At 34.1% G+C, this 26,118-nt stretch overlaps 1 protein-coding gene across 1 annotated transcript in view; it reads right to left on the bottom strand.

The window, feature by feature from the left end:
- TRHDE (thyrotropin-releasing hormone degrading enzyme) overlaps positions 1-26,118 on the bottom strand; it is a 423,163-nt gene that overhangs the window by 171,000 nt on the left and 226,045 nt on the right. Inside the window, exon 6 of the mRNA XM_011929347.1 lies at positions 5,172-5,309. Coding sequence (XP_011784737.1) covers positions 5,172-5,309 — 138 coding nt within the window. The remainder of the gene's footprint in view (positions 1-5,171; positions 5,310-26,118) is intronic.

Below are 26,118 nucleotides of genomic sequence, written 5' to 3'. Positions count from 1 at the left end.
GCAAGAAATTTTTATTGTGTTACATACAACATTACCAAATATAAGTGATATATTCTACAACTCCAGTCTCTACAATCTTTCCTGAATTGTCCAGAACTATCAATATCAACTCCATCTCTACATCTACAGGAATATTCTTTTTAGAATGCAATTTTAATTATGTTACTCCTTGGCTTTAAACTCTCCTTGGTTCTGTTTGACCTGTTGGATAAACTACAAATTTCTGTCCGGGAACAGTGGCTCATGCCTGTAATCCCAGCACTTTGGGAGGCTGAGGCAGGTGGATCATGAGGTCAGGAGTTCAAGGCCAGTGTGGCCAATATGGTGAAACCCCATCTCTACTAAAAATACAAAAATTAGCCAGGCGTGGTGGCGGGAACCCGTAGTCCCAGCTACTCAGGAGGCTGAGGCAGAAGAATTGCTTGAACCTGGGAGGCAGAGGTTACAGTGAGCTGAGATCACACCACTGCACTCCAACCTGGTCAACAGAGCGAGACTTTGTCTCAAAATCAATAAATCAATAAGTCAATCAATAAATAAAAATTCTTAGTGTGAAAGGAAATGTCTTCCAAGTTCATATCCCGCTTATTCTTCCAGTCTGCTACTCAAAATTCACATTCCACCATGATTATGTTTAACTCTTTGATGCTCCACTTAATCACCAGTTTTCTTTTCTGAGCTTCCTCTGAAGGATGATTTTCTTGTTTTTTTACAGTTCCCCTCTACTCCCCTATCTTGTGACTGTATCTTGTAGATATTTCTATCATAACTCCTTAGATTCTGAGGTGGCATCCATTACTTTTTTTCTACTGATCATTTCCTTTCGGAAATTGTTCCTCCTCTACTTTGAGTGATCCCAGGGGTCCTGACTGCTATGGGACTTTTGTCTCACATCACAGAGGATGAGCTCATGACATTCACTGACCAGTCAGAATACTCCATCCTGGTGGACACAAGGATTGGCCAGTGATAATCTATTTCCTAATCAAAACAAATCATAGTCCTTTGGGTATACAGATATAGATTCTATTGGATGGGAGTCAATTTACTCTTTCTCTGAACTCAGTAGGGACACAAAATTGAGGCCCTTATGAGATGAGTCTTAGTGCATCCTAAGGATCATCTAGAAATTAAGTCAGAAAGAAAGAGATCCAATAAACTGAAGAAAGGTAGATTTCTGATGATACTGTAAACACCTAACTCAACCATTCTGAAAGTTAATACTACATATCAAATTTACCCATTATTTAGTTAACAAGATTGAATAAATTGCTCAAGATGACTTCAGGTGTCAACATTTAATATGGAAATATTGCTAGATAGCACTCATATGTTACTACACTGGTTTATTTATGTTTTCTCTCTTTTGTGTATTACTGATTGTTACATCTCTTCTACTCAGCACACAGTGCCTAGAACATAAGCACAGGCTTAAATGATTTTGGAATAAATATTCCAGCCAAGCTTGTTAATCAAATATGAAAATAATTAAGAATACTGGCTCTGGAACCTGATTTTCTGGGAAACATATCCTTGAATTTACCATAACTCAAAATACTTCTCTTTAAAGTGAGGATTATGATCATAACAACCCCATTAGATGCTTATAAGAATTAAATTGTATAATAAATGTAAAATGTTAGTTTGGTGACTAGTACAGAGTATCCATGTAATAAATGTTAGCAGTTATTATTTATGTCTCCAGAATCATCTATATTACCTGTCATACATCCCAGAATGATGTTGTTTAACCTACAAAATCCAACATAGTTTACCTTTGTTCCACTTACAAAGTAATTGGTTATTAACCATTATGCACATACTAGTTTTCTTATAGGAAGAACCTGAGTGAAGCCAAATCAAAGAACAAGGCTAAGAAACTGAATTTACATCAAGGCCTGATGTTGAGATTATCAAAATGAAGTCCCTGAAATTTCAGCCTAAATGTTTTAATCCTCCTTTCTCCATATTCACATTTGAAAATTATTTTTCAGATATGCCAGCAGATAACTGGGTCACTATTTTTCTCCACAGTTTTAGATGTTTGATTTGGTACTACGTGAGGGAATCCACACAATGAAGGCCCATCAAGAAAGCATGATGAACAAGTGGACAGAAAATCAATAAGGATACAGAACACTTGAACAACTCTATCAACCAACCTCACCTAATTGGCATTTATAGAACACTCCAGATAACACTAGTGGAATACATATTCTTTTGAAGTGGATGCAGTACATTTACCAACACATATCAACTTCTGGGTCATATAATAAACCATAATAAATCTAGGAAGATTCAAGTCATACAGAGTATATTCACTGACCACAATAAAATTAAGTAAGAAATGAATAACAGAAAATTTTCTGGAAAAATCTTCTAATATTTGGAATCTAAATAATACACTCTGAATAAGACATGGGGCAAATGTCTTTTTGCAAATGAAAGGGAGAATTAGCAGGCATTTTAAAGTGAATGAAAATGAAACTTCAACATATCAAAATTTGGGAGATTTCCTAGGTGGTACACTTAAGAAAAAATTTACAGAATAAATGTTTAAAATGGAACAGAAGAAAGGTCTCAAGTTAATGACCTCAGCTTCCACCTTAGGAAATTAGAGAAAAGAAAAATTTAAATTCAAAGTATGTAGAAAAGGGAAATATTGATTAGAGAGGATATTTACGAAATAGAAAACGAGGGAGAAAATCAATTACAACAAAAGATGCTTTTCTGAGATCAATAAAATTTATAAATGTTCAGCTAAACAAATCACAAAAAAAGGAATAATACACAAATTACCAATATCTGGAATGAAAGAGGTTATATGATTAGAGAAGCTACAGTTATTAAAGGAATAATAAGGGAATATATCCTGTAAAACTTTATGCCAATAAATTAAACATTTTAGATGAAATGGGCCAAGTCCTTGAGAAAGAAATAAACCACCAATGCTCACATTAAAATAAATAAATAACCCACCACATATTAACAAAATTAAATCATTAGTTAAAAACCTTCCCAGGAAGAAAATTTCAGGTCTCTGCTGTTATACTGGTAAATTTTAACAAACATTCAAGAAAGACATAATATAAATTTTATACAAATTCTCCCAGAAAGTTGAAAAAGATAATAGTTGCCATTGTATGATGTTAGTATTATAGTGACAACAAGGAAGACATTACAAGAACGATAATTAGGCACTAATATCCCTCATGAGAACAGGTGCAAAATTTCTAAACATGTTTTTAGCAAATTGAATCCAACAATTTATAAAAAGGATAATATATTATGACTAAATGATGTTTGTCTCAGAAATGCAAAGATGGCCTAACATTAAAGAGTTAATCATTATAATTCACCATAATGACAAACTAAAAAACAAAAAATATATAACCATCTTGATAGATGCTAGAGAAAAGCATTGAATTGAGTCAACACTCATTTCTGATTAAAACTTTCAGCAATGTAGAAAGAGCATGCAACATCTTCAACCTGATAAAAGGCATTTATAAATATTTAGAGACATACTAATGGTTAAAGACTGAAGGTATTGCTTCTAAAATTAGGAACAGTACAAGGGTTTGCTCTCACCACTTCTATTTATTATTGTACCAGATAAATAGGCAAAAATGAACTGCATCCTATGTATAGCAACACAAAAATTAGAAATGAAATTTCAAAATAATACTATTACAATTGCCTGGAAATGTGAAATACTTAGGGATAAATCTGAAAAAATTATGACAAATGTATTCACTAAGAACTACATCATGGATAGAAATAAAGGGGACCTAAAGGAACTGGAGGCATACTGTATTCATGGGTCAGTCAATATTGCTAAGATGTCAACTCTCCCAAATAGTTTTATAACCACAATGCACATTCCTGCAATTCCAGTATAAATTTTGTAGGACTTTACAAACTCATTCTTAAACTCATATGCAAAGGACCAAAGAAACTTAAAAAAAAAAAAATAGAACAAAGTTGGAGGACTAACAGGACTCAACCAAAATATTTTGTGTGTGTATTAACTACAATAAACGCTTCAGGGAAAAACTTCTAACTTCCTAATTATTTCCATGCTGCTATTCATGATATCTTTTTATCCCTCACAGAGTATCAAGAATAGTATTCCAGGCTGGGCGCCACAGCTCAAACCTGTAATCCCAGCACTTTGGGAGGTCGAGGCTTGTGGATCACTTGAGATCAGGAGTTCAAGACCAGCCTGGCCAACATGGTGAAACCCTGTCTCTACTAAAAATATAGAAATTAGCCGGGTGTAGTGGTACATGCCTGTAGTCCCATGCTGTACTCCCAGCTACTCAGGAGGCTGAGGCAGGAGAATCACTTGAATCCGGGAGGCAAAGGTTGCAGTGAGCCATGATGGCGCCACTGCACTGCAGCCTGGTGACAAAGCGAGACTCTGTCTCAAAAAAAAAAGTACACAAAAATTCCAAAAAATGCAATTTAACCTACATTAAAGATCATAGCAGACTTTGATCCTATTTCAACTATCATTAAGTGGCTAGTGCGTGTAAAACACAAAGAGGCACATCATCATATTAAAATTAGAACAACGAAGAGATACCAAGAAAAATCCTAATCCAAGTAACAATTCATATTTACCTTATTTTTACATCTAGTCATTGGCTCAAAATTATTCATTGCCAAAGTCTAGTCTTTTTAAAATTTCATTTGTTATGTTTAGTTATTCAGGAAACATGTTTAATTTTCAAAATATCTTTCAAATAGTATATATAAGATGCATATATCATGTCATTACCTATATCCATTTGTACTGGCCCATCAAAATAAATTAGTATTTAAGGGCATTGGTGAAAATTAAGTTGTCACTATATGGGTCAGTTCTTTTATTAATAATAATAAAAACTGACATTTACATAACATCATTTGTAGAGCAACTTCATATTGATTCTCCAAATATTTATTAATATTTCCAATATTTCTATGCATTATTTGGCAAATATTAATCTCTATTTTGCCAACTTTTAAAGCAAAGCCGTAGCTCATGAACCTAGTGACTCTGTTTTCTAACTCACAGTCTATGTCTATCCGCCCAGAAGAAAAGAAAAATATACACATCTAACCTGAATTAGTTTAGCTATCTTGGTAATGAAATATCTAACTGGCACTTTGTTCTTTATCCCCACCTTTTTATATGCGATCCAGTCAAACACCCTGTCAATATCTGTTGCCTGCAGCACTTCCTGTGATACTGGATGGGAACTGACCAAGCCGTCCAGCAGCATCACTTCATGCAGAACATCGGTCAGAAACCTCTGTTTTTCCTGCAATACAGTAGACAGGGCAATATCATAGGTGATTCATAGTTAGACAGAATGTGTATGATGACTTGAACATAATGTATGTCACTTAATTGCTGATGTTGATCAGTCTTCCAAGGCATGACTCAACTCTAAAGTGAACCCAGTAAAAATACTCCTTAAGTTACTCTAAAACAAAGGTGGTTGACTTAAGCACAACATGAAACAAAATCAATGGACTACACTGGTCCCTAAGTAGATAAAAACAGTGAACTCTTGTGTTTTAACAGTGGCTAAAGCAAATTTGGACAATGGGCAGGCAATAATAACAATGATAAGATGTAGACTTATTTGTGCATTTTACAGGGTAAACATTATAATTCCAGTCCCAAATCACCTTTTAGGTAAGTTCAATATAAGCAATATTAACCTTCTGTTATTCATACTATGGATTTCTAATACTATTTGAACAGTTCTTTTTTTTTTTTCCCTGTCCTTCCCTCCCTTCACTCCCCCTACACACACTCATATAAAACACACACACACATTTATTTTCTGAAAAAATTTCAAGAGACCACAACTAGTAATAAAAGGCACTCTTCACATCAAGCTAGAATACTGGTGGATTATTTGGGGATTCAAAACAGTGGACATAAAGTAGAGACCAATTGGTATTAATAATCCATTACCATGAAGAAATGAAAATAGGAAAATCATGAGACTTCCATTTTCTGCATATTGAGACATTAGCATTTGCTCTGGTAAAAGCTGATTTGCTATGTTAAAAAATAAACCGTAAAGAAAAAGTACTTCTGTTTTTGTTTTTAGTTTGTTTGTTTGTTTGTTTTGGAAAGTCCACTTTAAAGAAACAGCTCGGGTTTTGTTAGTAGAAATGCTGGCAGCTAGTAGTCTTCCTGGCCTCCTGCCTTCATTGAAGGAGGAGAGTAAGAAAAAAGAAATTGCAAAATATAACAAAGGCTAAATAGCCCCTAGATAGTTGTGACCTGAGGAGTATCATTACAGAGATTAAGACTCCAGTGCTTAAATTGCTCTAGCTGATTCTGAACTCACTCCTGGAGTCTCCTAGTTTTGAGCCCAGCAGATAAACAGCATGTTATTTCTGAGTGAGTTGTAATTTCAAGCTGAGAGTACACCAATCCTGGATTTAAAGAAATGGAAATGGAGAAAAAATATGCCAAGAAAAGAATTGTTAACTGGACATAAATGTGTGTGGTAATTTAAATCTGGCTTTAAAGAAAGATTTTTTTTCAACCTCATTAGCTCTATGATTTAGTATGTTTAATTGATAATGTATTTAATTAGGCATCCGACTACATACTGCAAGGTTTGTTTTCTAATAGATTATGTTTTATAGTCTATGGTCCATATATTTAACTTCTTCAGTCCTCTCTTGCTCTAAGAGCTTCACAGCAATGATCTTTGCTCCATCCAAGAGGATTATATGGTAATGACTGAATCAAATCATATTTTGAGTCCCTGAGGGCTGCTCCAGACCCTAAGAGGCCACAGATGAGAAGTTCAAACTTAGACTGAATTAAACGACAAATATGACATAAATACTATATTTCTTCTCAAACCAATTTCCTAATTCCAGACAAATTAAAAAGAGTAGAATTAGACCTTATGCTTTAAAATTTTAAGATTAATAACACCAATATTCACATTGTTCATTTAAGTCCACTGAGAAGCAACAATAAGATCTCAGAAAAATAGCATAGTCTTAAAGAAAAATTTATGTACCTATTTCAAAAGAAAAAATTTAAGGTTACTTTTAAGCAGATATACAATCTTGTTATTCATTCAATTTTAAAATGTAGATGAAAACTGTCAGATATTAGAATTAATGGGAGAAATAATGATATTATAATTACATTTCAACTTGACCAATGAACACTTTTGTTTACAAGAAATACCAATTAAAGGTGTAATTCCATTCTGAAGATAAAATAATATTTAGCCATTTAAACAGCAATTGCCTGCTTTTTTACAAGTCTCTCAAGCACCTGATCTAAAACAACCAGGTAAAGTGAACTTAAAATGATGCTTTATTGAAATCTTAATTTTAAAAGTTGGTAACAATAAATTCATATTGATCAATATTAAAATCTACTAAACATACCTTGGTTTGCTAGCAATGTAATTTTTTAAATGGCGTAAAGAAAATGGCCATGTAATTTAGAAAATAAAATCTAAATTCCAAAGAGAAAACTTTCCTGTTAAATACGAATTATATATTATATTATTGCCTCATGCTTCTGGAGGAAACCAAAAACAAACCTTGCCTACTCAGCAGACTTTCAATAAGCAGTGTTTCAGTTTTGTAGTGCTGAATCATTAGCGAAAGATTCATCTGTCTACCTTGTTGGAGAGAATGATATTGTGTAATTGAAAGAAAAAAAAAAAAAAACAACGTTTATATGCATAAATGGATTAAGAGAGAGGGGAACCAAAGAAAAAAGCCTGGCAGGAGAACACTCACAAATCCCAGCATAGCTAATACCTTAAATTGAGGAGGAAAAAATAAAAGTCTAGCCAGAGGCAAATTCAATTTTACAGACTTGCAAAGAATTTCCAGCTGAGAAGGTGCTAATTTTTTATAAAGACCTGTGTCACTATAAAATAAGAAATGATCTCAGCTTGTCAGCCCTGGCAGGGGCTCTCATCATCATCAAAATCAACAACATCAGCAAGATTAAGTATTGGTTAATTGCCTACTGTTTACCTGAAACTATGAAAGTTTAAAAATAAAGAAATCCTAGCTTTAATGTGAGGTAAGAGACAAAACAGAATATTTGGCCACAGTAAATGAAATACTAGTTTCATCTTACAGGCTGAATGTGCTAAAGGGATTTCGAGAAAAACAACAGTGATTTGGTTTGCCTCTGTGTCCCCACCCAAATCTCACCTTGGATTATAATAATCTCCACATGTCAAGGGTGGCGCCAGGTGGAGATAATTGAATCACGGGGGCTATTTCCTACATACTGTTCTCCTGATAGTAAATAAGTCTCACGAGATCTGACAGTTTTATAAATGGAAATTCCCCTGCACAAGCTCACTTGCCTGCCGCCACGTAAGAGGGCTCCTCATTCGCCTTCCGCCATGATTGTGAGGCCCCCCCAGCCATGTGGAACTGTGAGTCAATTAAATCTCTTTCCTTCATAAATTACCCAGTATCACATATGTGGTACTATTAGCAACATGAGAACAGACTAATACAAATTCTGTTAAATGGAATGATTCGTGGAACATTGAAAGGAAGAAGTAGAATTTGATCTGACTCTTGCAGGAAATTCAAAGTTTGGTGTGTGTGTGTGTGTCTACACATGCATGTTGAAATGATATATTTGTGGTGAATATTCAACAGGTACTTATCATTTTACATCATATTTTAAGGTCACCATGATAAGTGACCTAACACTTTGAAAAAGCAGCACAATAAAACAAAATGGAGAACTTTAAAATCTGTTTACAATAAGTTCAATGTCAACAGTAACCCTAAATTCCACCACTTCAATGTAGATGCTACCTAGAGTGGTTGAATATGTGCACACATTTAAATAGTTACAATAATATCAAACGTATCATTTTGTATTCAACTATTTTCAAAAATCTATTGCATTTGAATTTTTGGAGAACAGTACAAGGCATTTCAGAAAAGTAAAGAAAATGTGAGTAAATGTAGAGTTGAGAATGAACACCATGTAACACTGCCATTATTTTATGTATTCAGTCATTCATTTAACAAATATGTATTAAATTACCACTCTAAGCCAGATATTGTGCAGCATTCGAGGAATGAATATATAAGCGAAAACTAGGCCATAACCTTAAATAACTCAAGAGTAGAACAAAAAGTACAAAAAAGTACAGATAAACAGCAAACTGTAATATAATATGATGGATGCTATAAAACACAGAGGATGAAATGATTAATTAGTTCAGACAAGGCTTCATAGAGGAGGTGACATTAAAGTGGGTTGTTGAAAGATGAGTGTTTACTCAGATAAATGGGGGAAATAGCTAAAAAAGGGCAAATCTGGCAGAGGAAACATGAAAGAAAGGTACTCTGTATTCTCAATTATCAGGTTGAAGTTTGTTCTTTATAAATAGGCAGTGGCAGGCATAATGGCATAATGAAAGTAGTGTCTTAGGAAAATTAACTTATCTGCAGTACACAGGATTATTTGATGCATGCAAACAGGAGACAGGAAGTGAGATGTGGTAATGATGTATTAGAACAAGGTGTTGCTGAAGGATTGTTGGATCTGAGAGATATTTTGAATGAAAAAAATTCAACCAATGTTGATACTTTGATGCCTTGATTCCCTTAGTAGATAAAAGAGAGGAAATACTCAGAGATAACTACATAGCTTTTAGACTTGATGAAACCCCCCCACAAAAAAAAAAAAAAAACGGGGGAGGAACTATTGACAGAAATGGAGAAGTAGGAAAAAAGTTTGGTTTGGAGGATATGCTAAAAATATCCAGTTTTAGATATTTTGCAAGAAAAATTAAGGTAAATATCTAAAAAGATATGTGCTATAGGCAACTGAAAGTAAAAGCCTGGGTCTGAGATAAGAGGCGAGTGCTAAAAATCTTTTGACAATAAATTGTAGTCTATATATATGTGTGTGTGTGTGTGTGTGAGAAATCTCACAAAGAATTCACTCAAATGTTATTTATTACAGTATTAGAATTTCATATATTAGTATTCAGTAGCATCTGTGAAGGGGATTATTAATAGTTCTTACCACAACATTAGGTACACATGAGAAATTATATTTCTTTATGTCTTGTAATGGTTTCTGCCTGAACATGTCAAAGTCTGAGGGGTTAAAAGAGAATATGCCTGGCGTAGCCACAGTCACTGGTGATGGATGGAAAATAGGAAATAAGAGTAAGGATGTTGGCAGGTTCCCTTAGGAAGGCTAATTTTAGGGAAGAGCAATACAAGGCAGATACTTCGACTTTGTCACCAAAAAAAACAAACAAGCAAACAAAGAAAAAGCAGACCAAAAAATCATAGACTAATCTAAATCAAGATCAAAGAAAGTCAGATACATCAAACCAGAGACAAAGAAGACAAGAGCCAAGACTGAGCCGATTCAAGTAGTTGTGAGGTATTCATAGGCATGGAGAAAGCAGAAGAAAAATTATCAAAGAGACATGGGTTACATCAGAGCAGCTACAAATATTCAGTTTTCTGGAAGGATAGATCTGAACATAAATGGCTTTTCTGGTATTCCTAGGATAAAAGGCAGACACACTGAAGCCTCCAGACTGGATATCTGCAACTCACTGGCTGTATGACATTGAGCAAGTTACTCAAACTTTTTAGACCTCAGCATTCTCAGTTGCAAACATATGTGGTTGTGAAAATTAAATAAGATAATTAGTTTCACAAATATTTATAAGCAAATATTTATAGTAATATTTATTAAGCACCTGCTACATCTTAGATGGTATGCCTGGTTCTGGGATTAGAAAGATACAAAGACAAAGCATACCGGCAAAGGTTCTAGATACTTGCAAAGGCTATAGAAGTAGGACAGACAAAGGTGAAAACAAAAGTTAAAACACAACTTGCTACATGTAAAAATGGAAGTAGGTTCAGGATGTAGTGTGACTACACCGAAATGGCTGTTAATTATTCTGCCTTAGGCAGGGTAGAGTTTGAATTGAATATTTAACGCTGATTTGAGTTTTCTAGGAGGAATGGCAGAAAAGGGCATTCTTGACAGAAAGGAATATGTGGGAAAAGTCATGGAGACCTTAGTGTGGTTTGTTTGGGGGACTACAATGTTTTGTGTGGCTAAAGGCAGAGTATAACATAGCAGATTACTAGTAATGAGAAAAGAAAGATAGGCAATAATGAAATCATCAAGATTTGTCCATGCCTAGTCAGAAAGCTAGTGTTAGGAAGTGACATCATCAGGGCTACATTTAGAGATATAACTCTGAATATCTCTGAATAGTGGGAAAGTGAACTAGAGTGATAAACAACTGCAAACAGAGAAACAGGACAACATTGCATAATTGAGCACAGATAGCACACAATATGTGCTTTACCTTTGTGATCAAAACACATTGTACCAATTGTTTCTCTAAAACTTAACTCGATTTTATAACCAATGGTGATCAATCAATGTATTTACTTTGAAATCCAAAATGCACACATTAAATATAGATATAAACATAAATGTAGGTAGACTTATAATGTATGTAGATGCAAATACATATATCCAAATACAGTTATTTCATTTTTCAGTATTTTCATTTGTTTATCTAATATCCTATTCTAGATTGTAATGTTCACAATATCTGGATATAATTTCTTAGGAACAGATGAAGAAAGTTTTTTAATCCTTGGAATCAAACCAATAGAAAGTCTGACTAAAATTATAATGCTTGAACAATGCAATCTAATTCCACATATGTTTCCCGACTCCCTCATCTACAGGAGGTCCTGAATTAGAAGCAAAGGAGACATAATTGAGACACAATTCTGCCTTTAAGCAACTCCCATTATAGTTGCTGAGTTTAGCACCCAGTTGAGGTATGTTCTCCAGAAAATACGATTCCTGTACCCTGTTCTTAATCCTTGCTTCAATGACCTTTTAAAAAAATTCCACCTATTTGATGTTTCAATAAATGTTTAAATGTAAAAAAAAAGAAAGAAAGATAGATACACATACAGCCCATTAATGCCATGTGATGGGTACAGTATTATTAATAGTATAAAATACCGTGAGAGTAGAGAGTAGAGAGAATGTTATGAGTAAAAATGCTTTCAGTGTCTAAGACTATGTTGATTCAAGTTTACTTGATCTATCATAAGAGAACAAATAAGATATATAATTTATGTTTTACTTCTCTGGAAATCTATACTACAACATGATAAAGACTTTTAAGAATACCTAGGTTAAACAAAATACCACATGAATTTTTACTAAACTGAATTCCTTATTTATACAAGGCTAGAATGAAGGATAAACACATAATTAGCATTGCACAGTTGGTGTTTTTCCTTCTTGTTTTTCATTACCTACTCAAATCATGACAAAGGTTAAAGCAGAGAAATACGATCAAGAGTTCAAAAAAAGTAAATATATTGGGGGAAAATATCCATCAGATTTTAATCTATGTGAAATAGTATCCCTGTAACTTTGCAATTATCATCTTTTGTAAGTGTATAGCACAATGCCATATTTGAAATTAGAAATTATGTAGACTTCAAATTTCCTATAACATTGAAAGAAATTTACTTTGTAAATTTTATATTGTCATCCAACTGTTTATAAGGTTCTATAATGTACAAAAGTATTTTAAGTTCTACCAGTTGAAAGTTAGCTAGATTTACTAGTGAAAAATTATATCATCATTTACTTGACTAGTATATAATTTATGCACAGTTAAATCATACTGAGGGAGAAAGTAAAAGCTAGTGAAAATAAATGTTGCTTCCATATACCAATGCACTTTAAAAATTAACATTTCAAAATCTCATGTGTAAAATATACTTGTCCAAGATGTTAATAATTATTTTCACTTGCAGCCTGTTAAAACAGTCCATTTATACTAAAGCCAGTCTTGTGTAAACACACTTACATACAGAAGGTATTTTTGAAAAATAATTTTAAAAATAATCACCACTAATGCCTACAATGAAACAAGCAATGTACTGAAAAGTTTATGTGTTTGTTTGCATAAACTTTTATGGAAAGTGTTACATGATCACAAGACTCCAGGCATATCTCTTATTGATATAACATTATTATGTGATTTTGCATAAGCATTACAATTAATTAAAATAATGTGTTCCATATGTTATTTCTTTCAGCCATCAACTATATTTCATTCAATGCCAAGCTACAAAATCTCTAAGATGCCTTTATCAGTGCATAAACTAAAAAAGCGATTACATTTTGTAAGAACATCTGAGATGATTTTGTGCCTCTCATAATCCCAGATAACCCTCTGCACAGTTTTTATGAGCTTCTATACTCTTGAACACGATGAACACAGAGAAAGTGGGTTAAATTGTGGGTCTGTTCCATGACTAAACCCTTCAGCTGCCTCATGTTTTGTTTTTAACATCCAAGCTGAATGCGTCATGTCTCATTTTATCCAAGATGTGATGCAGCTAAGGGAAAATGCTAAGATAGAACACAAAATAAACTTAATTATATACAACCAAATTCTTATTATTCTGCAGACTTACTTAAGAATCTTAGAAATATAGCAATATTGATACAGCAGAAGTTATCAATCAGTCACTCACATTTTCATTACTTATGATAATCCTGGGTCTTATGGAACAATTGTGAATGTGCTTCAAATAATGTCAATCACAGTAATAATTATGAACAGGTTGTCTAATTACATAGCTCATTCTGATTCTAGCGGCCCAAAAAATCACTGCAAATAATCTCCATATGCCATGTGCTTATCCTTTAAAAATATGCATGTCATTTAGCTTTCATTTATTTGTGAGGATTTCTTTTTTTGTTGCTTAAACTATGAATTGTGATTCAAAGTATTCTTTTTAATAAATATTATTGTGTAAATTTAAGGTATACAACATAACATGGGATATAGATAGATAGTAAAATGGTTACTACAGTGAAGCAAATTAATATATCCATCATCTCAGAGCTACCTATTTTTTTTTTTTTTTTTTTGGTTTTGTGGCAAGAGCAGCTAAAATCGACTCATTTAGCACGAATCACAGACACAGTACAATTTTATTATTTATAGTCCTCATGTTGTATCTTAGACCTCTAGACCTGTTCATCCTACATAACTGTTAATTTGTATCCTCTTAACTACATCTTCCCATTTTGGGACCACCTCTCCACCTGTACCCACTGCCTTTTTTCTATCTCTATATATTTGAGGGTTTTTTTGTTTTTTTTTTTACAGATTCCATATATTAGTGAAATCATGCAATATTGTTCTTTCTGTGTCTAGCTTATTCACTTAGCATAATTTGTCGTATCCATGGTATGACAAATGACAGACGTATCCATGGTATGACAAATGGCAAGATTCTGTTCTTTTGAACAAAATATATTTGTGTGTGTGTGTGTGTGTGTGTGTGTGTGTTTATTTATACACAAAATTTCTTCATCGACAAACACTTAGGTTTTTTCCATATCTTGGCTATTGTGAGTAATGCTTCAATGAACACTGAAGTACAGATATCCTTACAAGACGGTGATTTCATTTCCTTTGGGTATGTATGCAGAAGAGGGATTGCTGGGTCATGTGGTAGTTCTATTTTTAATCACTAAAGAAATTTCCATACTATTTTCCATAATAACTTATATTTCTACCAAGTGTACAAGACTTTCCTTTATTCCACAGCTTTTCCAACATTGGTTATGTTTTAACTTTTTGATAATAGTCATTCCAGCAGGTATGAAGTGGTATCTCATAATGATTTTGATTTGCATTTCTCTGATGACTAACAATGTTGAGCATCTTTTCATTTATCTGTGGGCTATTTTTATGTCTCTTTTGGAGACATGTCTATTGTGGTCTTTTGCTCATTTTCCAATTATTTTTTCCATTATTAAGTTGTATATGTTCTTTATATCTTTTGGACATTAATACCTTATTAGATATATGGCTGGAAAATATTTTTTCCCAATCCATAGGCTGCCATTTTATTTTGTTGTTTCCTTTGCTATACAGAAGCTTTTTAGTTTGATGTAGTCCCATTTATTTATGTTTTCTTTTGTGGGCTGAGCTTTTGGTGTATCACACCAAGATATCATTGTTAACAACAACGTCCAAGAGTTTTTTCCCTATGTTCTCATCTGAAAGTGTTATACTTCCAGATTTTACATTTAAGTCTTACCCATTTTGAGTTGATTTATATGGATGGTGTAAGTCAAGAGCCTCATTTTAGTCTTTGACATATGGAAATCTAGGCTTTCTCAGCACCATGTATTAAAGACATAATCCTTTTCTCATCGTGTCTTCTTGGTGGCATTGTCAAAAATTAGCATAGCGTATATATTTGGATTTATTTCTGGACTCTATATTTGGATTTATTTCTGGACTGTATATTCTTTTCCACTGGTCTATGGGTCTAGTTTAATGCCAGTACCACCCTCTTATGCTCATTATATCCTTGTAATATATTTTAAATCAGGAAGTGTGATGTCTCCAGCGTTGTTCTTCTTGCTGAAGATTGCCTGGGCTATTCAGGGTTTTTCATGTTTCCATATAAATTTTAGAATTGTTTTCTTCTATTTCTGTGAATAACAACCTTGGGATTTGGAGAGGAATCATGTTGGATATGTACATTGCTTTTGGTAATATAGACATTTTAACACATCAATTCTTCACATCCATGACGTGTAATTTATTTCCATTTATTTGTGTCTTCTTTTTTATTTCTGAGTTATCTGTTCAAACTTCTTCACTTTAATTTTTTTTATTTTTTGATTTGAATCTTCTCTCTTTTCTTAATTAGGCTGGCAAAAGCTTGATTATTTTTTTTTTCCAAAAAAAAAGCTCTTAGTCTTATTGATATTTTTCCTACGGTTTTTCCATTCTGTATTTGATTTACTTCCTGCTCTGATTTCTATTATTTCTTTTCCCCTGCTAATTTAAGATTTAGTATGGTCTTCTTTTTCTAATTCCTTGAAGTATAATGTTAGATAATTTATTCTGGAGCTTGATTCTTTTTCAATGTGGGTAGGCATTTATTGCTATAAAATCCTCCCTTAGAACGGCTTTTGCTGCCTCTCATAGGTTTTCGTATGTTGTGTTTTCATTCTCATTTGTCTCAGTATTTTTTTTTATTACCTTCAATTTCTTCTTTGACCCATTCGTTGTTCAGGAGTATGTTGTTTAATTTCCACATATTTGTGGATTTTTCACGATTCTCTTTGTTACTGATTTCTAGTTTCATACAACTGTGGTCTGAAATCATGCTACCTATGAATTCAATCATCTTAAGTTTTCTAAAACTTGTTTGATGGTCTTACATATGGTATATTCCGAACAGTGTTTCAGGTGTTCTACAGAAGAATGTATATTCAGCTACTATTGGATAAAATGTTCTATATATGTCTACTAGGTTCATTTGGTCAAAAATGCAACTCAAGTACAATATATCCTTATTGATTTTATGTCTGATTGATGTTTCCATTGTTGAAAGTGGGGTATTGAAGTCCCCATTATTGTACTGCTATTTATTTCTCCCTTCATGCCCATTAATATATGCTTTACATATTTAGGTACTCTAGTGTTGGGTGCATACACATTTATAATATTTATATTCTCTTGATTATTTAACCTCTTTCTCATTAGATAATAACCATCTTTGCCTCTTTTGATTGTTTGTGATTTGAAGTCTATTTTATTAGATATAAGTATAGCCACCCCTGCTTTCTTTTGGTTACAATTTACGTGGAATCCTTCCACCCCTTCACTCTCAGCCTGTGTGTCTCCTTAAAGCTTGAGTCTCTTGTAGGATGCATCTAGTTGGATCTTGTTTTATTATACGCTCAGCCACTCTATGTTTTTTGATTATTTAAGCCATTTACAGTCAAGGTTATTATTGATAGGTTAGTATTACCATTTTATTCTTTGTTTTCTGGTTGTTTTATAACTCCTTTGCTCCTTTCTTCCTTTCTTATTATCTACTTTCATGATTTGATAATATTCTGTAATTCTGAGCTTTGATACCTTCCTAATTATTGCTTGTATATCTGCTGATTTTTTTTGTGGTTGTCATGAGGCCTACATAAAACATCTCATAGTTATAACCAACTGTTGTAAGCTGATAACAACTTAACTTCTGTTGCATACAAAAACTCTGAACTTTTATCATCTCCTTCCACAGTTTATGTTTTTGATGTCACAATTTATATCTTTTTATACTGTGTGTTCCTGAACTTTTTGTAGCTTTAGTTATTTTTGACTTTTAACCTTCATACTAAAGATATATTGGATTTATACACCACCATCACTATATTGAAGTATTCTGGATCTGACTATACATTTACCTTTACCAGTAGTTTTATACTTTTATACATATTCATGAGAGTAATTACCATTCTTTAATTTTCATTTGAAGAACTTCTTTAAATATTTCTTGTAAGTACAGTGGTAATATATTCATTTCACTTTTGCTTGTCTGAGGAATACTTTATTTCTCCTTAGTTTCTGAAGGACAAAATTGCTGGGTATAGTATTCTTGTCTAAAAAGGTTTTTTTTTTTTCTTTCAGTACTTTGAAAATATCATCCCATTCTCTCCTGGCCTGCAAGATATCTGCTGAGAAATACACTGATAGTCTAATGGAGGTCTCCTTTTATGTGACTATGCTTTTGTCTTGCTGCTTTTAAAATTTTCTCTTTGTCTTTCACTATTGATAGTATGGTCAAAAAGTGCCAGGGAGAATCAATCTTTGAGTTGTTTCTGTTTGGTAACTGTTTGGGGACTTTTGACCACATCACTTCCAAGACTTAAGAATTTTCAGCAATTATTTCATTAAATAAGTCTTCTCTTTCTTTTTCTCTTTTCCTTCTGAAAATTGCATAATGTGAATATTTCTTTACTTAATGGTGTCCTATAAATCCCATTGACTACACAGTTTTTAATTTAAAAAAATAAAGTTCTGACAATCATTTTGAAAGACCTATCTTCAAGATTCTTCTTTCTTTTTGTTCTAGTCTGCTGCTGAAGCTCTTCAGTGTATTTTTTATTTACAGCTGAACCCTACAGCTCCATAAATTTGATTTGGTTCTTTTTTAATGATATCTATCTCTTCTTGTTGAACTCCTCACTCAGATAATGAATTGCTTTCCTGACTTCATTGTCTATTTGTATTCTTTTTGTATGTTGTTGAGTTTCCCTAAGATTATTATGTTAAATTCCTTATTGGGGAGTTTGCAAATTTCCATTTCTTTGCAGGTTAGTTGCTGGATAATTATGTCCTTTGATAGAGTCAGGATTCCTTGCTTTTTCATGTTTCTTGTGTCCTGCATTTACGTCTGCATATTTAGTGGTGCAGTCACCTCTTCTAAGCTAAGAGTGGCTTTTGGAGGCTAATACTTTTACCTGCAGATGGACCTATGGGTGCCAATTGGGCAGGGTGAAGGTGCTCTGGTTCCACGTGGGTGAAGTGGTATAGTCTTTGTATAGCTTCTTCAGTTGTTATCTACATTAGCAATAATTGTGGTACCTCAGTGGTCTTGGCTGCAGGAATTTGTGGAAGTGATGGTGGCTGCATAGGTTATTAGGGCAAAGACTTTAGGGATCCTTCTCTTCTTATCTTCCCTACAGTAGGAGTCTTATCTGAGGGGATCTCTCTTGGTGTCAGGTCTGACATGGCCCACAGGCATGTGGTACTTGGATTCAAAGCATGGGTGCTCAGATAAACTGTGAAGACAGGTTTCTGGGATCAGGGTCTTATAAGACTAACCATTATAGCACCTGGAACTTGAGTTGCAGCTTCACTTTCCAAGGTATGAGTGGGTGCAGTTCTCCCACAGAGGTAAGAACTGTTGCTCTGAGGCACATCCCAGCAACCTGGACCCAGGGAACTGGGGTGTGGCTGTAGTTTTGATCCTAAGCATCAAGGCACAGTATTGACATGTCTCTGGGGAAGAATAGGTTCTCCAGAGGCTAAGGCCTCCTGGAGCAGGGTACAGCTGCAATGCAGGACCTGGAACCAACAAAACACAGTGGGGTATGAGGTGCCACACAGTGGTGACTGTAGACCCTGAGATGATGGAACTAAGCTGAACGGGTTCTGTGACACCCGGTGCAGCAGCAGCAAGTACCCAGGAATAGCAAGATGTCAATACGGCTTGGGAGCTGAAGGGTGGGAAGCAGTGCAGAAATGAGCACTCCCCATAGAGGTGGGATATCTTAGAATCTCAATCAGGGCACCTGCTCAGCCTGGAGGTCAAGATAGTACAGTTCAGCCAAAGCTCTGATTCTCCAGGACACAAGATATTACATCTTCTCAGCCCATAAAATGTGACTACATGGGTCAACAGAGCCTCTGCATCCCTTTGTATGGGGCAGGACTCATAGTTAGCTGTGACATTGGGGGTGAAACTGCTCTGGTATTCCTGAGACTCAGATCCCCAGGGACAGGATGCTGCCTCACCTGTAGAATGGGGAGGGGTCAACTGCTCTGGTGTGGTAGAGGCCCCCTGATGTCCCCAGGGGCAGGGCACTCAGCTGTGATGCCAGAGATGTGACTGTTGTGGTGTGCAGGAGGCCTGAGGTCCCCAGGGGCTGGGGTGCTACTTCAGCTCAGCTCTAGGAGGAGGGTGCACCAGCCACTGGAATGCAGTGGTTGGAGCAGTTGCACAGTAGCTTGCCCCTTGGAGGTAAGAAATAGAAGCAGATCAGCTCAGGAATGGCATGCTACCAGGTGGGCATATTGCAGGGGCAACAAAGTCTCAGGGATGCAAGGGTACAATGACTACTCACCCCTGGAGCAGGACACACTCTAATAGTGGCTCTAATTCAAGGTGGCACAGTACAGTAGCAACCTGAGCCATGGGGATGGGGAATAGCCGCACTCCTTCTCTGTGTGTAGCTCAGTGTGTGGACTCTGGAGAGCTTCTTCAGCTGGGCTCTGAGCCTACGAAGACTGAAGGAGTCTCCAGTAGCAAAGACCACAGCATCCATGGTGGTGATTGAGGCTACCTGGGTCCTCTTGCTTACCTTTTCTCTGCAGGAAGTTGTCCCTCCTGGTTCTGATTTGATTCCACCCCTGGGAATGGGGCGATGGAGGCAATGAATTTCCTTCCCTTCCCTACACAGCCATCCTGAGTTTCGGTGCTCTACAAGATTTCTGCTGTTTCTTTGCTGTTCTATGAAGCTCTCCTTTAGCTACTTTGGTCAAAATGTAGTTATTTCTTTGTTGTTTGGGGACTTTTCTTGTGGGGAGAAAAGAACACTAAAAACTTCCTGTCGGCCATCTTGCTGATAGCCAACCTTCAGGATTTGTTGCCACCTTTTCCTGTTTCCTCAAAACATTTACCCAATATAGTTTCATAGGTATTCTAATTTCAATATCTTCTTTTGTTCAATGAATGCATTCCTAATAGCAACATAGAAACTACTATAATCTTTCATAAGTGATCTTGACATTTGTTAACATTCATTTCATAACTTTCTGTTAATTTTTGGCCAGATTTGTATTGCTGAACATCTCATATATGCTAAACTTTCAGATAAATGCTGAGAAATGATGGTGAAATGAACAGTCCCTATTTAAACGACTATAAACAGTCCCTGATAAAGCATATATCATTAGTGGGGAATACTTGCTTTCTCTTCTTTCCTAGTTAACACGAACTCATTCCCATTCTTCTAGAAAATGTCACTTCAGGATCCTGTACATAGATTTTAAGTTTCTAGGAGATAATACCTCCTTCACCTTTTCAAGAATTTTATGCCTACTTTGGCAGTAAGAATATTTTCCTCCATGCTAAATTTTTTAACAGTCTGATAGGACATTTCAATAAAATCAAATTGGCTAATCTTTTTTCACACTTATCCATTCATTTTGCACATTAGTCACAGAGAGCTATCTCCAATATTTTGCAGACACATAAGAAAATTAAGGCATTTTTTTGATTGACAAAATGTAATTCAGAGCATTTTTAAATGTATACTGACTAATTTTCTTAAACAGATTATATTTCCATTTAAATTTCTAATGGAAACTTTCTCATACCATTCAGGTTTGGAAGAATTCCAAGGATGAGCTAATCGGCTCCCAGAAGTTATTAACATGGTGATAAATTTATGTTATTTTAATTTATAAAATAAATATCCATTCAACTGATCTTAATTCTGTAACAAAATTATTATTAATCTTTATTAATTGATCAACAGATTTTATAAAATAAACCATTTTTGTACTTTACTTTCAATGTGATATGAATTGTCAATATATCAAATAACCCAGTCTGATAAAACCTTACATTTGTCAGATAATAAGAAGTCTTTATATTTCCAACGAATATAAAAAACATATTTTTTGGAATTTGAAAATTTTGATAACCCATAGCAAACAACTCTAGAACATATAGCATACGAAGAGCCCAGAAAGTTAATCAATTAAGAACCTATCATATAAAACTTTATTTCAAAGTAAGCTATTATAATATTTATAAACTGATTATATAATGAGTAGAGAAAAGCTTTGCTCTTCAGAACGTAAAATTTGTACTTGCAATCCATTTATAAAGTATAAAAATGTTAAAATATTATTACCCTGCAGATAATACTATTACACTTAACTACCTAATAACAAAAATATTGGTTAAAAATGATAGTAAGAATATAGATTTCTTTAATTCTTAAAACTAGTCTGTGATATAAACAACCTGGGGATTTCATACATATTTTGAAGAGGAATAAACAAGATCACACAGCTATTAAGTAGCAGACAGCCAAAAATTTAATTCATGGGATGGGTAGAAAAAGGAATTGAACTTCATTCTAGCTAACTGTAAAGTAGCATTACTCTAATTTTAATGAAGATAATCTAACTAAATTGGTAAAAAAGGTCTGTGAGACTTAGAGGGTGTTGATGTTCCATACTTATTTGAGTGTCTCCCATCCCTAATGAGAAACCAGCAAAAAAAAAAATAAAAAAGGCAGGGTGCCATCCAGTAAGTGTTTATAAATGAAAGAAGAAAAAGAACAAGTCAGTGCAGATTAATCCTTGGAAATATTTGGTCAGTGAAGAGCCGAAATATGCCAGCAAAATACTTAGCAATAAATTGAAAATATATTCTTGTTGTAGGAAGCCAAATTATTTTTAGGCCTGGTAAGTTATATGTCCTGTCACCTCTCTAAAGAAGCCAACAATTTCAAGAAAACTTTCCTGTTTTAAAACTAGGGCAACAAATTTGTTTATACAGTTTTTTAGTTTTTAATTAGTCATCATCAATAGTGTATCATGATTCAAGTGCCTCAAATTGGACGTCATGCGAACAGAACAGAATGTAATTAATGCCAAATTTTCTTCTAAAGGGGCAATCGATCTAAACTTGTCTTTAATCAGAAAACTTATAAAATAAACAATATTTAGATGAAAATATTCCACCATACTACCACCACTGCCACTACAATCAAAAGAACAGAAATCTGCTTTTTTAGTAACCTATCTTGCAAGCAAAGCTGTGATGTTTAGGGAAAGAAGCAAGACTCAAAAGCATAACCTACCTGAGCAGAAAGATACTCAAAAATCTAATGAAATGGCCATTGTAAGTTGATTAATCTGAGCAAACATTACAAAATATGCTTGAGTCCTGTAATATAAAAATAATAGGTAGCTAAATATTCTGATTGTTCTATGATTTTGCTAATCCTCTGAAACTTACCATGCCCAATTTTACTTTTCAAATATATCTATGAATGTGAACAACCTGACTGAGGTGATGGCTCTGTATTTTTGAGCTGCTCTGTAAAAAAGCTACTTCTGACAGAGGTGTGGTCAGTCAGCTAAGAGCCTAAAAAAAAAAAAAAAAAAAAAAAAATCCTAAATTTATATACATCTACTAACTGAAGCCACCAAGCAAGAGATAAATACAAAGTACACAAGAAACTGATAGATACCAATTCTATATTAATATTATCATGAGATTTATTCCATAGAAATTAGCATGAGTGGCTTATTTTAGGTACTTGACAATTCTCTGATGGAAATAAATAGAATGAATGAAATATATGAATGAATGGAATGAGAAAAAATATAGCAGCAATACATCAAACTAACTTATATACAATTATTGACCTAGTATACCATTAACAGCACTTAAGAAGGGCCTCACTGAACTATAAATAAAATCTGGAGAAGAAAAACTAAAATGATTAAGGGAATTAATTGGACACAGGTGTTTCTGAAGTGGGTGCTAAGGGGAGAAAAGCATTCCCATGTATCTTCATCTTTAATGATGCATATGACACAGACTGACAAAAATAAGACGGTAATCAGTAGAATTTTTATTTCATCAATCCTAGGAAAAGGTACAAAGCTAAAGACATAACAATTTTCAAAGGGAGCTCACTCAAGTTTGTGAATGGTATATCCACAGAAGTTATTCAGCTCAATGTCAAAACATGTTCTATCAAAACTCTTTTTTGAATTCATGGTTGAGAAGAGCTGCCTGAATGGCAGAACTGAACAGTGATCTAGCCAATATAACACTCTTCAGACTCAAAAAAAAAAAAAAAAAAAGGACAATAGAGAAATTATGCATTCTCCAGATACTGGCAGGTCTTACTCTATTTCACAGTGAATTAATATATGTCAAGTGTTTAGAGGTACAAAGTAAATGCTATATGAGTCTTTATAATTAAAATGGTTAAAGGAGTAACTGAGGCAAAATCTTCATAAACCTCAAATTACCCTTTTTTTCCTAATTTTCTCTTCACAGAAGGCTCTTTTCTATTTTTCTGATTTTTTTTTTATTGTATCACTTGAACTCACTACTTTTATTTCTGGCATCCTTCTCTAGTAATATCTTGAACAGTATTAAAGTAACCTTGATAAAAAGAAAAAAGAAAAGTCCCATAAAGTGTTATGGACTGAGACAATCACTACTTGCTTAGAAATGAGTTGTGTTCTAATGTCTTTTAAAACATATAGCTGTCTGGTTAAGGATGATTAATAATTAGAAAATTAATGAATTTTTCTTTGGTTGCCCTCTGAGTCCCCAGCTTTTAGTTTTGGCTATGTTTATGTTAGGGGCTTTGCAAGGCAAATTCATTTTACCTGGGGACATGCTGAATAACATCACATGTTGAACATTCATATATTAAAAGAGAATAACGTTTTTACCAGGAGTGGTGAGAAGGACAGATAAAACAGTTGTCTCATATGCTATGGTCACTATTATATATTTGAGAATAATAATGTCTAAGAAGACATTTTGTCATTTTAGTATTATTTTTGGATTATCAATTTTTTTGTTTATCAAGTGGTGTCTGACAGTTTTGTAGCAAGCTGGAATATTCTGCTTATGAACTGCTCTTACTTGAAAAGAGAATGAATAGGTTCATTTTCCCTGCGGTATTTCTAGATATGAGAAAGGATGGCCTTGCATTATTGTTAGACTCCAGGTTTAGTAAATATTTTCTTCTTAGAAAGTGTCTAATGCTGTAAAGTTACTGGTTGGTTTTGAAACTCCTACAAAAATGTAAAGGGACCTTGACACTATGCAAATCTTAACACAGTGCTCAGAAGAAATACTTTATTTCATAGGGAATGCTCATTCATCTTAAATCTCTAGGTTTAAAGTATACAAAACCTGAAACAATCTTTCTGAGCAAAATGACTTTGCTTTAAAAAAAATCATCCTTTAAAAACATGTATAATTTTTTAATTTTCAGCTTTATTTTACATTTTAAAAATTCATGTAAGAAAGAATGTGAGGTAATGTGACAACAAACCTTCCAGATACTTACCTGAGTAGATAGAAATATATGTGAATATACTGTGAATATACATGAATACTTATGAATTATGTTTGTTTTATCTTCCTTTTCTAAAGATACCTTACTTAGTAAAAGCTGGTCTTCTGTTTGAAGCAATGAAAGAAACAGATTTTCATTTCCTGAAACTTAACACATCTTTATAACATTGAGGCTCTTCAAAAGTTTCTATTTCCCAAGCAACTGTGAATCCAAAGTCTTGATTTTTATAAAAGAACTACAAGTGCAAACAAAATGAAACATGTACTTCAGTTGTAGTATTCTACTCAAAAATGTATTTGTGTTGCACAATTTCTATATCAGTTAATATACTTCAACAATTAACAAAGATTGTCCAGCCTTACTCATTCATCTTTCTAACAGATGTTCTTAACATGGGTACCAATGCTACAATAAGACATGTTCTAAAATGCACAGAATTAGTCCTAAAATGAGAAAAAAATGTAAATATAAGTTGTTATTGCATTAGCCTCAGTAAAAGCTAGTTTAACCCGTTAGTGTAACAGGTACAGCTCTTATTTTAACTGTTTTTTTTTTTTTTTTTTTTGCTAAAAAATATTAATAACTCTTCGGTCTCCACTGGTTAGATTCCAGTGTCAGGCCTGCTTAACTAGGACATTCTTTTTGAATTATCTGAATACATACACCCTTGGAGTTCTAGTCTATTCCTCAATGCATGGGGCATATACACATTAGGATTCCTCAAGCATGTACTCAGAGTACAGCTACAGCACAAGAGATATTTTGCTTTAATGGCACTAGCTGCTGCTCTCATTTCTGCTCTTATATCCTATTTGTAGTTTCTTTGTCTTTGCTATAGGCCCATTATCCACCAATGCCAAAATCTGCTCTAACTGCAAATGCTAGGAGAAAGGCAAACCTTTCTCCCGTAACAGTGAGCTGCAGGTCCCCAGGTCCTCTTAAATTGGAAAAACATGTTTCTATTCTTTTTTTTCCCCATTTTTTTTTTAGGTTGTAAATTTTTTTTAATATACTTTAAGTTCTAGGGTACATGTACACAATGTGCAAGTTTATTACATATGTATACATGTGCCATGTTGGTGTGCTGCACCCAATAACTCATCATTTACATTGGGTATATCTCCTGATGTTATCCCTCCCTCCCCCACTCCCCACAATAGGACCCGGTGTGTGATGTTCCCCCCTTCCTCTGTCCAAGTGATCTCATTGTTCAATTCGCACCTATGAGTGAGAACATGCGGTATTTGGTTTTCTGCTCTTGCGATAGTTTGCTGACAATGATGGTTTCCAGCTGCATCCATGTCCCCACAAAGGATACGAACTCATCCTTTTTCTTA

This window comes from Colobus angolensis, unplaced genomic scaffold (assembly GCF_000951035.1).
Source record: "Colobus angolensis palliatus isolate OR3802 unplaced genomic scaffold, Cang.pa_1.0 Scaffold80, whole genome shotgun sequence".
NCBI lineage: Eukaryota > Metazoa > Chordata > Mammalia > Primates > Cercopithecidae > Colobus > Colobus angolensis.
Note: the sequence above shows the minus strand (reverse complement) of the source record. Positions and strands in the feature narration are given on the sequence as shown.